At 38.9% G+C, this 17,687-nt stretch overlaps 1 protein-coding gene across 2 annotated transcripts; it reads left to right on the forward strand.

The window, feature by feature from the left end:
- The first annotated feature begins 1,361 nt into the window (after positions 1-1,361).
- On the forward strand, positions 1,362-17,280 carry LOC137267925 (leucine-rich repeat-containing protein 23-like). 2 transcript variants are annotated; one of them, XM_067802378.1, is made up of 9 exons: positions 1,362-1,613; positions 2,724-2,836; positions 3,599-3,852; positions 4,647-4,777; positions 8,251-8,387; positions 8,999-9,075; positions 12,682-12,839; positions 14,493-14,548; positions 16,696-17,280. In XM_067802378.1, exons 1-8 carry the CDS (start codon positions 1,467-1,469, stop codon positions 14,526-14,528), a joined length of 1,053 nt encoding a protein of 350 aa, XP_067658479.1. In that variant the 5' UTR covers positions 1,362-1,466; the 3' UTR covers positions 14,529-14,548; positions 16,696-17,280. The 2 variants fall into 2 exon arrangements, with proteins under 2 accessions (XP_067658479.1, XP_067658478.1); XM_067802377.1 differs by lacking the exon at positions 14,493-14,548 and having other exon boundaries at positions 1,365-1,613.
- The last annotated feature ends 407 nt before the right edge of the window (positions 17,281-17,687 follow it).

A 17,687-nucleotide genomic window follows, 5' to 3' on the forward strand; every position in this document is an offset into this window, starting at 1 on the left:
ATTAATTTGAAACAAAGGGCCGTGGTTTCTATGGCAATATTACAACCTATCTAAAAACAATATGCAAGGTTCAATTCATGTGAAAGAAAATTATTGAGCTGGTACACAAACAAAAGCAGCTCCCCAGATCTAAGTCGTGTTCAAGCTTGTGAAGGGGGATAATGTCGGGTGTTACCGTGGCAACCAAAATAACTGTGCAGGCAATGCTACTCAATCAATAAAAGTAGAATAAATCTTTTATGGGTTTTCTACTGGAAAGTTTGGTCAATGATCTTACTTGCAACACAGTTTGCATATTCTGACAGTGTTCTTTGAACCATTTTGAAAAGATATTTTTAAAAGGTGTAGGTGTAATGCATTTAACAATATTAACAATACATATGAATGTGAAACTGGTATTTTCTTTTGCAAACATCCCTTTTCACCGATTAAATAACAAATGCATCCTCTTTATTCCTACAAAGATACCTAAGAGCAAAAATCAATATTAACAATAGTGTAATTATAGCAACCAAATATGGTCAATGTAAACGCCCCATAAATGTGGCTCACACAATCAAACAATGTACACATCGGAAAACACACAAACAAGCAAAAATTCCACCATGACTGACATTCCTATGGTTTGTGTAAATATTTCAACATGACTAAAACCTCATGAAAGTTATCACTGAACATGGAGAAAATACGCATAACCACACCTTCTATTAAACCCGGCCTACCCAACCCGTCCAGTGTGATAAATCACTTGGAGCAGTAAAAATTCGTCTGCACAAATTCCCAAGCACTTCAGATTTCTCAGACATTTGATAAAATCCTTTCATTTTAACACTAAAATGCAATATCAATTACACAAAAGGAAGAAATCTGATATGTCACACACACAACGTAATTTTGGACATGACAGACGCACGCCCCCCTGAGCTTTGAACCGTATCAGATAAAACGTTTGAGGCTGAAAAGCTCGGATATGTCCCCAAAACAGTGCGTAACTTCAACTGTTGTTCTCAACCTTACTTTAAGAGAAAAAGTTATGAAAACTTACTAGACACATCATGTTTGTCACTGATAATGAATGGACTCGACTAATGACAAGAACAAGGTCACGAATCAAACTTTTTACAAGTTCTAAAAACTTATATGAAATGCTTACCTCTCGTCTTCGATCAGATGGATGAGTTCTGTTAATTCTCGCGAGATCTCGAATGCAACCGTTACTTGATAATATTTCTCAAAAACACAAGAATTAGACAGTTTTAATTTCTACAGACCGGTCTGAAATAACTCAAAGACCCAAATGTCCTTAACCGTCGCCAGGCAGTCAATTTTGCTAACAAATGGGCGTTTGAGGCGAAGCGGTCTCTATGGCAACAGGACGCCATTTTCTCAGTCAACACGTTCAGCTGTCTGCTGTTGACAGTTTATTTTGCTTTCTGTTTTGGAGGGGTTAACAGTAAAAGTTCACAATGTCAGATGTTGAGGGAGAGGAAACTTTTGACGAAGAGGAAGCCGGTGCGGAAGAAGCTGGCGAAGAAGAACAGGTTGAGGAGGAAGAAAAAGAACTTGGCGATGAGGAACAGGCCGAAGATGAACAAGTTGAAGAAGAAGAGGAGGTACTTGTTTTGCATTTTCTAAATTGTTTATTCAAGCTTTTCGAAAGCCCACGGTGTTCTAAATTAAGTGTTATTGGCAATTTATCAGATCAGACTACTCAACCGATTAGCTTATGCTCGATATGAATAGAATTTGAACAATTTCTTATCTGAAGTGACGTAAAATATAGCGGTTGAATATTTGAATGCTACTAATTATCGAATAAAGTTAGATCCCATTTTGATTTGGAGCATAAGTTCATCTTGTTCATTGATGTATTTGTGTAGATCTATATGCATTCTCTTGATACCTGAAATGATGATACTGAAATATATATTGTAACTCTCATTTAATTATTCCTTGATGTTCATTACAATAACTACCCATTGATTTATCAACAACAGAACAGATGAAAGATCTTTTAAAACATTATGAAGAAAGCTGTGACTTATGAAGCAAGAATAATAATATGATAAAAGCATTGAATGAGCCTAGAATCTTTTGTAACTCATTTGTAAGGTCAAAATGTATGCTTTGTGTACTCTGGATCAATGACTTTTATGTTGTATATCCTGTTTATCAGTTGATACAGTGAAACACCAATAATTGGGATGGTACCATTCAAACTAAAATCATCAGCATAACCAAATGATTGTTAAGGATACTATATGTAAATGTTCACAGCCATAATCATCGAAAGGGTGAGATGTCAGGATTGACTAAGTCCAGTAAAGCTAGTAGCATTTCACAAGATCCATGCCAGAATTTACAGCTTTAGTTCTTTGTATGAACTGAATACAAATGCAGACAGCTTTGGTAAATTTGATCAGATGAAATTGTCAATGGCTAGGCATATTTTTCAGTGATATGAACAAGACAATGCTGTAAAAACTTCATGCAGCCTAGTTGCCATTGATTATATGGGATATGATTACAGGACAATCAGTTAATCTGTAACTATTACTCTTTATCTGAAAATGAAAAATCTATTCATATCACAAAATAGAACACTTTTCTATTGAACTGATGTTATATCGACAAATCTTTATAAGGTACATGGATGTCTTCTTACATGTATCACATGCAAGTGGGTGAGTGCAGAATATAATATATAAACTCGTCATTTTCAGAAACTCCCTGCTAACCCCCTTTCAGAAGAGATTATGGCAGAGAGCTTGTCTTTGTTGTGTAAGACTGGAGACGGACTTGCACATGCCTATGTTAGACTTGACGTACATGACAGGTACTACCTCCAATGTCTTCAGAAAGTTTGCATGCATGCGTGTGTGTATGAGTGTGTGTGTGTGCACTAAACAGCATACATTTTGAATGGAAGTATTGTCACATATAAAAAACGTTTAGTGTTGTCAATATTTCTTAGACTGCATACAGATCTATTTAAGTTTTTATGCAGAATGTATCTCATGACAACTCAATATTAAGACTATGTACAGGGCATGAAATTTCCAAGTTCCAGATCAGATTCAAAAACATACCTTCTGATCTGACACCTGACAATTTTGTAAGCTTAAGATGTCATCTGTGGAATGTCTTCACACCCAATTTCAGCTGTTTAACTAATGTTCAAAGCAATAAACATTACTTCTGTGAAAGATTTGGATTTTATACATTCACCCACCAACATATAATTGTTGGCAACCTCTCTTCTTGCTGTATCAATGTTTTGAAAGTTTGCACATCAAGGGAGGCAAGCCACTCAAGAAACCACTTTCATAATCACATGCTGTTTGTTCTGTTTTGGAGCCTTACATGATTTATTCCAATTCAAAGTCGGATGCATGTGGGAGATTCAGTCGGTCTTTTGATATCAAATATATCAAAATAAATAAAAAAAAAGGTTCAAATGTTTAGGCTTCGGAACAAGTTGACATATGGTTGAGATTTTATTTCCCACCCAAAATTATTGTTCAGCTTGTTTCGTTTGTAAACTGTAATAGCTAGTGTCTTTCGAGGAAATTTATATGGTATGTTTAAATATTTTCAGAGAAATCACCGATATTTGCAAACTGAATGAGTTTATCCACATACGATATGTTGATGTGAGTAAAAACAATTTGAAAGACATATCTCCCCTGTGTGCACTGACACACATGTTGACGCTGAAGGCAGATGAAAACATGCTCACTAGTGCCAAGTTGGAGGAGATGCCATTCCTGCAGGTAGCCAGCTTCAGCCACAACCGCATCAACAACACCGAGGGAATCAACCATCCAAATCTAGAACAACTTAATCTCAACAGTAAGTTTCCAAGGTTACCTGAAAATACATAGCTGATCCTTTTTAGCAGATTTTTATTTGCATAAACCCATCATGATATGCTCCTGATTTAAACTATCAGTTTTTGATAAAGTTTGTGGTGATTTCCTTAAACGGGTTCTTTGTACAACTAAGTCATTTACAAATCTTCTTGTCTACTTGGTTGCAGTGAATAATTTCATACTTATTTCATGATACCAAAGTAGATGTTACAATCATGTTTAAATGCCCCTTTCTATATCGGTACTATTGTGGGAAATAATTGTGTTCCTGGGGAGTTGTTCTTCGTAAAGCAGGCCCCTAATTCTTAACAAAAGAATTATAGTTAGGACTTCACTTTCTTGTTTAGTTTTACTGAAACATGTATGTTAGCACACATGATTATTCATCTGCACAAAAGATTACTTTGAACTGATCAGCATGTATTGTACCTTGTATAAATGTTATGGTCATCAGACTGTTGTGTTGTGTAAGCGTATTGCAGGTGAGGCCTATGCCCTGAGGAAATTATGTTTGAAAGAGTTATCTCCCTTGATGTGCAACAGCAACTGTGGACCCATTTCCAGATAAACTGTGACATTATTGAAGTCTGAAATGATTTAGGACTTGCATGATGGATTCTTATAGTTTCACACATGTAAAACAGCAACATATGAGATTCACAAATTGTGATTTTTGCGTAAGTTAACGATTAGGTTTTGTTGAAATGTGTTATACTGTTTGTGAATAACCTCCACATTTCTGTACATTATACAGCATGTATGTTTCTATTTCAGACAACAATATCTCCCATGTGTCAGGTCTTGATGCTTCCAAGCTCACTCGATTACATACACTAGAACTCCGGGGCAACAGACTGGAGTCCACAGACGGAATTTACCTGCCAAACTTAAAAAATCTTTTCCTTGTATGTATTTCTCATATAATTCTTATTAATCCTTTTCCTTATCCTGACTCAGGCTTCTTGTGCTTATCTTCTCCATCTATGTGAAGATAGTGGAACACATGAAATCCCTTGGAGTTCCCATCTATTTGAAGGTGACTTACAACACCCTCACCCACTGGAAGCCTCCCTTTCCCACCAATACAGTCACATGACCAGCCATGCCTGTTACTCTCTCCTTCATCACCCAACAAGGATGGTTGGAGGCACTTTGAGTCCCAATATGGTAGGAACTTTGCAAGTGAACTTTGCAAGTGAACTTTGCAAGAATTTATCTGATACAAATTAGATACTGTTCAAAGGCGTGCTAAGGACAAACAATGTGGGCTTTTTTCAAAAGTTCATCAGCTGCATTAGGTCAGTCGGACGAAGGGGATGCACTGTATGCATGCTCCCGTTCATGGAAGTTGTCACTATCGGCTGTATCATCTTCATGCAGTTTGGATGAAGCATATATGCTGAGTGCCCACACTCATGGATCCTGCATTCATTGTCTGCATCCCCCGTTTGTCAGAAACGCTGTCTTTCAGTCGAGGTAAACTTATCCACAGTACTTATAGTTACACTCCACCACTGAGTCTAACAAAACCTTATGGGAGGTCGAGTCAGGTAACCTTTGGGATTGACCAATCAGAACTCAGCTTACCAAATCGCGAAAGTGCACATTCGCACATACCTTTTGCATTTCTTATCTCAAAAAGGTTCGTACCCGAACGATTCTGAATGCTATTGGCGTACACTCATTTCCGGGTGCTGCACACGGCATACGTACAACCATGACAACAGTGAGTGAACAGTCGCTGAAAATAGTGTTTTTGGCAATATTCAAGGATGTTACCTTGCGGAAATATTAGCTAATAGTAACAATGTCAACAGAAACCCCAAAGCGTTTGGACTGCAGGTCAAATAACTGTGTTATATGCAGATTTTTGTTTGTGGAGAGATCTGTGTCAGTGACGTGAATATTTTGAAGGTCCCTCCGATCCCTAAATAGTAGTCGTTGTCTGACTGGTTAAATCTATTTAACCGTCTTGTGTTTGATTGGATGGTCATTGGTTGCTCAAAGGTTACCGGACGCGACCTTCTTCTAGGTTTTCTTAGACTCAGTGGTGGAGTGTAACGAAATACACTGAGACTAAGTTTACTTAGACTGCGCCGTCATTGTTCTTCCTCTTCATCAGATGCGGATGCACATCAGATACATTCTACAGTTGTCAACTACAGTTGTCCTGCATTAGGGCTCATCAGCTACTATATTTCTGTCAGATAAGGAGGATGCATTGTGTGAATGCTCTTGTTCATGAAGATCATGATGACACCATCAGCTGTATCATCTTGACACCGTTTGGATGACACAGTGTGCATTTACTCGGTAAGTGCATGCACACATATATCCTGCTACAGCCGCAACGATTCACCGACTGCAACCCCCAATCGTCACAGACTTCGTCATTGTTCATCATCTTCATAGGATGTGGACTCCACATGCTGACCTGCATGGAATCATTCACGAAATGATGACCTTTCCAGGGATGCATGCGAACAGGAACATCACTCCTATGTTCAGTGTGCAGGGACGACATTCAACAAACCCTTTTGGACCACTTGCGAATGCATTAACGGAAGATTAAAGATGACTCATCAGACTGTCGCCAGTCTACATCAGGGGAAAAAGAAGTTGTCTTCTTGGACTTGGAGATTACATCTTGGATTATCTCTTCACTATCAAAAGGATCCAATGATGCCCTCACCTGCAAGATGATCTATTTGCCACCAGATTCAACAGATACCAACATTCGTATCTCCAGCACTGGATCCATTTGCATGGGCAGCAGTTTCTCTCAGCATCTCATGAGAAGGAAAGAATGCTTACACATTCCCACCTCCAGTCGTACTACCAGAGGTCATCGGTAAGATAAAATATACCATAATGCTGCAACTGACTTTCATCACACCTACTGGCCAGGGAGAGAATGGTTTCCAGTACTCATCAAGGAACTAGGACAACCATCACTGAGACTCCCAGAGTGGAAGAACCTACTCGTCCATCCGCACACCAAACAAGCGCTCGCACAATGTTCCAACTACACATATAGATCGTATCAAAGCCTGCTTGAAACATCGTGGATATTCTGCTAATGCAGTGAAGGCAGTCACCTGGGCTCTGCATGGATCTACTTGCTCCTTATATAATGATAAATGGATGAGATTTGAGACACACACCAAATGGAAAGACTTCACTGCAACTAAAGCCATACATCCTCAAGTAGTGGACTGCTTATGTGATAATATAGCCAAAAGGCATACACAGCATGTTGGATAAAGAATCTAAATATAAAAAGGGTATGGTGCCTTATATGGGACTCCAGTGCTCACCCGACCATCCACTTGGGCAGTGAAGGAAAGAGTGACAAGCATGGCACGTCACATGACTCTCTGGGCAGAAAAGGGTTGAAGGGAACAACTTGTGGATGAGTGAACTTTTGCATCCTCTTAAAGGGAACTACAAGGAATTCAAGTGTTCCACTATCATTCACATAGAAGAAGATAAGCATAATGAGCATGAAGCAGGATAAGTATGAAATATTAATTTTACCTAAAAAATTACAATTCTTGCATATTTATTGTGACTTTTCTCTGGCATAAGAATCTCTTTCCTTTGCTTAACAGCAGACAAAGACAGTCAGAATGGCTGAATATGACAAAAACTGAGAATGACTCCTGGGGCCAATTTCACAAAACTCTTGAAAGCCTAAGATCTCGTAACTTTCCTCATAGCATTCATACCTCTTATACTTTAATATAGGAGGTACAATTGGTACAAGAAGAGTTATGAGATCTTAAGCTTACAAGAATTTTGTGAAACAGGACCCTTGACACCAAAATGAATGAAAATGTGGGAATTGGTTGACCAAAATGGCTGAGGAAGATAGAAAATTGATGATCACGTTGTCACACTGGATGAGTTTGAATAAAACTTATAAGAGTGATTACTCATTTTGAGGCGAGAGTACTCAGTAGAAGCAAAATTATTGTGATTGCTGTGAATAATGCAAACTGAAGTTGTAAGTAATGGACATACTAAATATTTCATCGGAGTTAGTATAAACTTTTTGAATGTCATTTTTGAGTAAAGTTATAATGAAATGAATGATTTTAATCACGTGCAACAACAGGATTTACTTGTGTAATCCAATATGGACTTGTTGATCCTCTTTATTGATGGCTGACCACAAGCAGATGGTAAACAAAGGCTGGAAGGTTGGCTTATGTACGGGACATACCATTTTGTTACAGAAGTTAAGAGCTTGACTTATCTATGAGATCAGCTTATCTACGGTTTCATATGGTACCAGTGAAAAGCAACCATTGACTTAAATGTCAGGTCAGGCCACATTTTAAGACATGTTTTTTACATGAACAATGTTGTGTTGTAGGCGGCCAACGTGATCCGAAGATTAGAGGGAATGAGTAGACTTTGTGGTCTCACAACACTACATCTCCGTGACAACCAAATTGACAATCTTGAAGGTTTTGCAGAGGAACAGGCACTGCTTCAGTATGTCAACCTCAGGTGAGACATGACTTTTAAATGTGTCAATGCTCTGTTACTCATGCAAAAGGTCGGTATATGTCACAACTAAAGTGTTTTGATTTTTTGAGGGGTGGGGCATATTTTCTTCCTTCATATTCAGAGCATAATAATTCATGAAATCTCCAGTTTGATGATTGCCATGCATACAAGTAATTCTTCAGACAAAAACCCTGTAATTATCTCCTATATGAAGACCTGAGTTAGAACTGGTCGTCAGTAACCAAGTGTAGTGTAATTAGCACCAAACAGATTTCTGTGGTTATAGTGCGTTTGACTCAAAAGTGGGCCGATGAATTGCAATGTAACTCAAAAACTAATAAACATAAAATTCTCAGTGAAACGCTGATCATAATTAAAACATCACACCAGCTCTGTTAGGTTTTTGCAGACTTTTTATCCTAGAAATAAAAAAATTGTTGAACAAACTATCTTAAAAATATTGACATAGTTCACTGTTCGTTACGAGGGAGGAGTGCAGAGAAAGGGACAGCCAAGACCTATTTCCAGACCACTATAATATAGATTGATTGTTTCTGACACCAATCAATCAACCTGTGATTATTTAAACAATAATTGCCTCTTCACTACAGGGGGAACAATGTCTCCAACATCAAAGAATGCAACAAGCTCAAGGTGCTGCCAAAACTTAGAGCTTTAGCTCTTGGAGGTAAAAACAGATCTCTGTATTTTTCGTGAGTGAAAGATCTAAGTCACAGTTTTTATGAAACATTTTATTTGAATTGAAGCAAGGTTTTCAGTATCAAATTTACGGTACTGCAATGTACGACTGTTTTGAGAGAACAGTCCCAATCATTTTTCTGTTTACATAAATTCTATGTAGTCCATCAAAACCAAAACAAGAAATCCTGTTTGATAACACTGACTGAGGAACTGGAAACTGCACTATTTAACTCATTATGTTGTTTGAGCCTTTCTCATTTAAGTGGAACCGTTTGATGTCTAATACTCTATCTCTGTTACAAACTACTTAATAACTTAATATCTCTAGGGCTTCCAGTTGCCAATGTTTTCATGCATGTTTCTCAGGATCTCTGTGACATTAATCTGACAATGTTTTGATGCATACCTCTCAGGATCTCCAGGACATTCAGTTGACGATGTATTGATGCATGTCTTTCGGGAGCTCGAAGGCATTCAGTTAACAATGTTTTGATGCATGTTGCTGAGGATCTCGAAGACATTCAGTTGACGATGTATTGATGCATGTCTTTCGGGAGCTCGAAGGCATTCAGTTAACAATGTTTTGATGCATGTTGCCGAGGATCTCGAAGACATTCAGTTAACAATGTTTTGATGCATGTTGCTGAGGATCTCGAAGACATTCAGTTGACGATGTATTGATGCATGTCTTTCGGGAGCTCGAAGGCATTCAGTTAACAATGTTTTGATGCATACCTCTCAGGATCTCCAGGACATTCAGTTGACGATGTATTGATGCATGTCTTTCGGGAGCTCGAAGGCATTCAGTTAACAATGTTTTGATGCATGTTGCTGAGGATCTCGAAGACATTCAGTTGACGATGTATTGATGCATGTCTTTCGGGAGCTCAAAGGCATTCAGTTAACAATGTTTTGATGCATGTTGCCGAGGATCTCGAAGACATTCAGTTGACAATGTATTGATGCATGTCTTTCGGGAGCTCGAAGGCATTCAGTTAACAATGTTTTGATGCATGTTGCCGAGGATCTCGAAGACATTCAGTTGACGATGTATTGATGCATGTCTTTCGGGAGCTCGAAGGCATTCAGTTAACAATGTTTTGATGCATGTCTTTCGGGAGCTCAAAGGCATTCAGTTAACGATGTATTGATGCATGTCTTTCGGGAGCTCGAAGGCATTCAGTTAACAATGTTTTGATGCATGTTGCTGAGGATCTCGAAGACATTCAGTTGACGATGTATTGATGCATGTCTTTCAGGAGCTCGAAGGCATTCAGTTAACAATGTTTTGATGCATGTTGCCGAGGATCTCGAAGACATTCAGTTGACGATGTATTGATGCATGTCTTTCGGGAGCTCGAAGGCATTCAGTTAACAATGTTTTGATGCATGTTGCCGAGGATCTCGAAGACATTCAGTTGACAATGTATTGATGCATGTCTTTCGGGAGCTCAAAGGCATTCAGTTAACAATGTTTTGATGCATGTTGCCGAGGATCTCGAAGACATTCAGTTGACAATGTATTGATGCATGTCTTTCGGGAGCTCGAAGGCATTCAGTTAACAATGTTTTGATGCATGTTGCCGAGGATCTCGAAGACATTCAGTTGACGATGTATTGATGCATGTCTTTCGGGAGCTCGAAGGCATTCAGTTAACAATGTTTTGATGCATGTTGCCGAGGATCTCGAAGACATTCAGTTGACGATGTATTGATGCATGTCTTTCGGGAGCTCGAAGGCATTCAGTTAACAATGTTTTGATGCATACCTCTCAGGATCTCCAGGACATTCAGTTGACGATGTATTGATGCATGTCTTTCGGGAGCTCGAAGGCATTCAGTTAACAATGTTTTGATGCATGTCTTTCGGGAGCTCAAAGGCATTCAGTTAACGATGTATTGATGCATGTCTTTCGGGAGCTCGAAGGCATTCAGTTAACAATGTTTTGATGCATGTTGCTGAGGATCTCGAAGACATTCAGTTGACGATGTATTGATGCATGTCTTTCAGGAGCTCGAAGGCATTCAGTTAACAATGTTTTGATGCATGTTGCCGAGGATCTCGAAGACATTCAGTTGACGATGTATTGATGCATGTCTTTCGGGAGCTCGAAGGCATTCAGTTAACAATGTTTTGATGCATGTTGCCGAGGATCTCGAAGACATTCAGTTGACAATGTATTGATGCATGTCTTTCGGGAGCTCAAAGGCATTCAGTTAACAATGTTTTGATGCATGTTGCCGAGGATCTCGAAGACATTCAGTTGACAATGTATTGATGCATGTCTTTCGGGAGCTCGAAGGCATTCAGTTAACAATGTTTTGATGCATGTTGCCGAGGATCTCGAAGACATTCAGTTGACGATGTATTGATGCATGTCTTTCGGGAGCTCGAAGGCATTCAGTTAACAATGTTTTGATGCATGTTGCCGAGGATCTCGAAGACATTCAGTTGACGATGTATTGATGCATGTCTTTCGGGAGCTCGAAGGCATTCAGTTAACAATGTTTTGATGCATACCTCTCAGGATCTCCAGGACATTCAGTTGACGATGTATTGATGCATGTCTTTCGGGAGCTCAAAGGCATTCAGTTAACAATGTTTTGATGCATGTTGCCGAGGATCTCGAAGACATTCAGTTGACAATGTATTGATGCATGTCTTTCGGGAGCTCGAAGGCATTCAGTTAACAATGTTTTGATGCATGTTGCCGAGGATCTCGAAGACATTCAGTTGACGATGTATTGATGCATGTCTTTCGGGAGCTCGAAGGCATTCAGTTAACAATGTTTTGATGCATGTTGCCGAGGATCTCGAAGACATTCAGTTGACGATGTATTGATGCATGTCTTTCGGGAGCTCGAAGGCATTCAGTTAACAATGTTTTGATGCATGTTGCTGAGGATCTCGAAGACATTCAGTTGACGATGTATTGATGCATGTCTTTCGGGAGCTCGAAGACATTCTGTTAACAATGTTTTGATGCATGTTGCTGAGGATCTCGAAGACATTCAGTTGACGATGTATTGATGCATGTCTTTCGGGAGCTCAAAGGCATTCAGTTAACAATGTTTTGATGCATGTTGCCGAGGATCTCGAAGACATTCAGTTGACGATGTATTGATGCATGTCTTTCGGGAGCTCGAAGACATTCAGTTAACAATGTTTTGATGCATGTTGCCGAGGATCTCGAAGACATTCAGTTGACGATGTATTGATGCATGTCTTTCGGGAGCTCGAAGACATTCAGTTAACAATGTATTGATGCATGTTGCCGAGGATCTCGAAGACATTCAGTTGACAATGTATTGATGCATGTCTTTCGGGAGCTCAAAGGCATTCAGTTAACAATGTTTTGATGCATGTTGTTGAGGATCTCGAAGACATTCAGTTGACGATGTATTGATGCATGTCTTTCAGGAGCTCGAAGGCATTCAGTTAACAATGTTTTGATGCATGTTGTTGAGGATCTCGAAGACATTCAGTTGACGATGTATTGATGCGTGACACTCAGGATCTCCAGGAATTCACACAGCTATGTTTCAGTGTATTTGACATTTGGCTAATAGTTTGCTTCCTTGTTTGTGACAGAGAACCCAATAGCAGAGGAGGATGACTACCGCCTGGAGGTGCTCATCGCTCTCCGCAGTCTGGAGCGGCTGGACAAGGATGAGTACACAGAAGAAGAACGCAGTGAGGCAGAGGAGATCTATGAGCAGAGGCGACAGGAGGAGGAAGCCAATGAGGGGGTATGTTGGCAGTCTGGAATAGGGTGAAATAGGGTGAAGGGCATGAGGGTGATTACAATGTCAATATAGTGTGTGTGTGTATGTGTGTGCTCATGAGAGTTGGTGAGGTTGGGGGCAGTGGTGGGGATATCAGCTGTGGGTATGAAGGGGTACATCAGCGGTGTGACATGATATGTTAGCGATAGGGTATAAGGGTTCATTAGCAACAGGTTAGGAGGGGGATGGGCTTGCACTGGAGCATGACATGGATATGTTAGCAGTGGGACATGAGGATAGAAGGTATATTAGCAGTGGGGCATTAGATGGGTACACCATTTCAGTGACATGAGAAGGATATGTAAGGGTTCATTAGCAACAGGGTATGAGGGGCATTTGCAAGCACTTGGGCATGAGAGGAATGTGTTAGCAGTGGGATATAGGTAAGAGGTTTGTTAGCAATGGGGTACATGAACAGTGAGTCAGTATGATTAGTTTTATGTCGCACTCAGCAATATTCCAGAAATATAGAGGTGGGCTGTAAATAATCAAGTCTGGCCCAAACAGTTCAGTGATCATCTGCATGAGCATCAGTCTGTGCAAGTGGGATCCGATGACATGTCAATGAAGGCCATCCTGACCACATTGTGCCATGAGGGGAGTTCATACATTATCAACATATAGCAACATGGGGATATATCAGAAACGAGTGGGTTGAGGTATATACACAAAGAGCATATCAGCACAAGGGCAACCATCATCATTATTGTGATCATCTTTCTTTTTGCAGCAGTTTCTGTAAGATCATATTTGTACATCTAAGAATTCTAGGTAGTAAATTGTAGCTTTAACTTACAGGTACCGATAATCTTATCATCATTATTAATGTTAGTCACACATGGTCAGTATGACAATCTGTACAAACTAGATTTTGCAGCGTTTCAGATTGCGCAGCTTATGAACAGTGGCATGTGTCAGTGGCAAACTAGATGTTAACTCGAGTTTCAACTGATATAAACTGGAAGCATATTTTGTAAGGACTGCACGTATTATTGTTTTGGTTATGCTATTCCCATACAAATTAGCAAATGAAATTCTGTAACTATATTTACATCAATTGATCTTTCACGAACATGATTTGGAATTCTTCACTAAAATGGATATGAAGTTGACATCTCATTTTTAGGCAATTTTTATATGTCTTCATGTGAAACTTTATATGAAAAAAACATGAAGCATAGAGTTGATGTAAAACCTAGCACAGAAAATGGGTGCCAGAATCTGCTTGAACAGACATATATCACATGTATAAATACTGTTGGTTGCAGACATATTGAATAGTGAATGGATCCTCTGTAACATTCACTAGATGTGTTACACTATTGAAACACTGTTACTTGCCGACATATTGAATAATGGAAGAATCTATCATAACATTTTGAAATAAATCTGTATGGACATTGTTACAGGCAAACAGATTTGATAATGGAAGACCCCAGTATATCATGGTAAAGATACAGTTACTTGTAGACATATTAAACAGCGGAAGAGTCCATTGGAACATACATGCATAACATGGTATAAGAAATATAACAGGCACATTTTATGGTAGAAGAGTCTACTCGAACTTAGGACAGGTGGGAATCATGTGTTACTTCATTATGAATATTATCACAGGTTACAGAAGAGGAAACCATGCAGAAACAAGAATAGAGTGTAACATTGCATCAACAGTAGGTGACATGCTCAGTTATCTCAGGTCATCATCACTAGGTGGCGCTGTGTGTTTCTTGGCATTGGTGTTGCTACTTACCTCTATGTCTAGTCTGGAGCATCCTTCTGATCGTCTATGTTGTAGAGTCAGATCTGTGTTTTGTCTGACAATGTGGAAGAATGTTTTATCTGGCTTAGGTACAGCTGGTATCACCATACCTGTCTGTTGTCTTGTTTCATATATATCAGAACACTTACAGTTTCAGTTTTTATAACTGTACCTGTAATCCATTACTAAACTTACTTCAATACTGTCATAAGCTTGGTCTGATCTGCCGACAAACTCTGCTTGATATTAGAAGTGCAACTAAATGGTCTTGCTCAGTTGCTTGACTCATTAGTGCCATTTATTTGGATGGCATGGATTTCCGGATAATGTCAGCCATTTGTTCATCTCTTCCTTAGGTGATTGCTTTCAGGCCACTGTGATGTAGCTGTAATATTGCTGGCTGCAGTGTTAATAACATTTCAGTGTTAGCTCACTGTTAGACATCAAAGTGTTAATACTGCAAGTCTGCTGAGAATCATCATCTGTCTGGTTCAATGGCCCACATGGGTCCCATATGTAAAGACCACACTGACTCATTCTTTGTGTTCTTGATGTAAAGAACTGAGAATAGTTTTGCATATTTCCTTTATTCCATTTTGTCCTGCTGTCTCTATTTTCTCTTTCTTCTTTGGTAACTCAACAGTTACAACATGGAACAGCTAAAAATGGCTTTGAAAGTCGCAAGCAGTCAAACAATTAACACTTGACTCTCTTCGTGCAATATCTGATTGATGATGAATCTTGTGTCCATCACAGGATATTGTTGACTGAGGCTTAGTGACATATCTCTTCAAACGTCTTCTTACCATGCTTTTATTGGTAGGAATGGCCATGTTGTCAGTGACACTGCAAGTTGCATAAAATGCTGGTCATGTCCTTCATTTCTATGTCAAGACATACTCATTATCGTACCCGTCTGTCTACACCATAGCTGTGCTTGTGTATTTCAGCCAGTGGAAATGTGTGGATCCTTTTTCTGAATTTATGGTCTCAGTTTCAGACATGAGGCCTTCAGAGGAAAGTTTCAACCAAATAAAATACAAAGGATAAACTACAAATATTGTGGTTCTTATCTTGTATTTGTTATATTTAACACTGGTAAAACCCTATTGATATTCCAGTATCCATGTGCTTGTTGTCAGAGATAACAAAAATGAGGATCTGGTGTCACAATGTGTGACTTGGCCAGTTGTTTGTCACTTTTGACTAGTTGTGTCACCATATCACGAGAGCATGTGTCACTACTGATGATATCAACCACTACATGGCTGGCCAGAACAGGATTGTTTGAAGTGCATCATATTGTTGCAGTTATACTGGCTGGTCATAAAACAACATGCATCCTTGCTGTTCCATTTGTTGTCAGACCTTACTACCAACAATTATTGTAAACAGTCTTTCTCTTGTACATATATTCAGTTTGACCTGCTTTTGTAGATGTAGTTTGTAGCCATCTGCCCAGTGAATGTCTACCTGTGTCTCCAGTACAATCTGATAGCCAGTCTCACCTGTAGATAGCTGTCATTTCTTATGTCATCACATGTATCCAGTATTTAGTCTGCTTTTTTAACAGTCATATACAATGTATCCATATAACACTGTCAGTCTGTGATAGAATATGTAGTTAAACTGGAATGTGTCAATAATATTCTTTGAGTTATGAATGATATACCTTTAGAAATCATGTAGTTATATTTCTCAATAACTCCAGTTCCAGCTGAGGAAAGTTTGGTTTCAACACTTCCATATCACCTTTACTTGATTGGTAGACATAGGCATGATCACAAGAACAGATGGATTAGTGCTAGATTAAACACTCTTGTAGTCTTCATATCATATGAAATAATAAATTGTCACAATTAATAGATAACCAAACTAGCTGCATGTGAGTTAATGCTGTTAGAATGAAACCATTCCAGTCTGTCAGTAAGGAATGTCAGTGAGGACAAAAATGGCAGAACTACTTTCAGTGGTGAAGACAACAGTATGATTTGCAAACATACAACTGCAGAGTTCATATGTTTATTATCATGTGTCAAATTTATGTGTATCTTCCAGAATGAAGAGGTTATACAGTCTGATGAGGAAGGGGGAGATAACTGACCAGGCATGGCCACGACACCTGGTCAACCATCCATTCTTCATGAATCTGGGATATCTCATACTTTACAACTGCTTTCGAAACACTTCAGGTTTAATTGACATGGCAACTGACAAATACTGAATGTGTCTACCAAATGTCATTGAATTTTATCACAGATTTAAAATGCTTCCTCGGTTAGCATCTTCTCCAACCTTTGAATTTGTTCAAAGAAAATGTATATATGTATTCTTACAATCAGCATTTTCTACCCTTCTGTAGAATTACAGGTTATAATGTGACAAGTATTTTACATCAGCTTTCGTCTGTGATATCACATCCGGCTATGCATCAGAATTGGTTACGTTTTCTTCTTTATTTCATGGGTAAATTCTCTTTTTGACCAGACAAGTTATTTCTTTGTTCAATACAGAATGAATGTTCCAAAAAAGCTCCTTTGACAGTAATATTGATAGAAAATGATGGAAATATGTCTTCTGCTAATTGCTGGATCTGTTGTAACTACAAACTGTCATGTGTTTCATAATAAATATTTATTACTGGGTCTTGTTTGGTGTTTTTGCCTTTGTGGGGATGTATTATGTGTATCATTTTTTCTACTTGATTGTGCCTTCACAAACTTAAGTTGTATTGACAGTTAGTCTGTGACTGCAGCCATTAGTCCAGAGCTGAGTTTGTACATCAACCAAGGTTTTAGATATTTCCTTTCCTAAATATTTCCTTCCTTTCCTAAATATTTCCTTTCCCCGGAAATAATTGTCTATCCCTATTTGAATTAGGAATCCAGTCTCATTCAAAATTTGCCCAAATAATATGCACCAAGGTGCATAGAAGGCTTGCATAGAAGGCGTGCTCACCTGATGGAACACCTTGGGTTTAAGGTCCCAGTAAACTTAATGCTGCTTGTCCATGTTCTATCACATTTACTCTTGTGGGAAGAATTCCTAGA

The sequence above is a fragment of the Haliotis asinina genome, chromosome 16, assembly GCF_037392515.1.
Source record: "Haliotis asinina isolate JCU_RB_2024 chromosome 16, JCU_Hal_asi_v2, whole genome shotgun sequence".
In the NCBI taxonomy this organism is placed as follows: Eukaryota; Metazoa; Mollusca; class Gastropoda; order Lepetellida; family Haliotidae; genus Haliotis; species Haliotis asinina.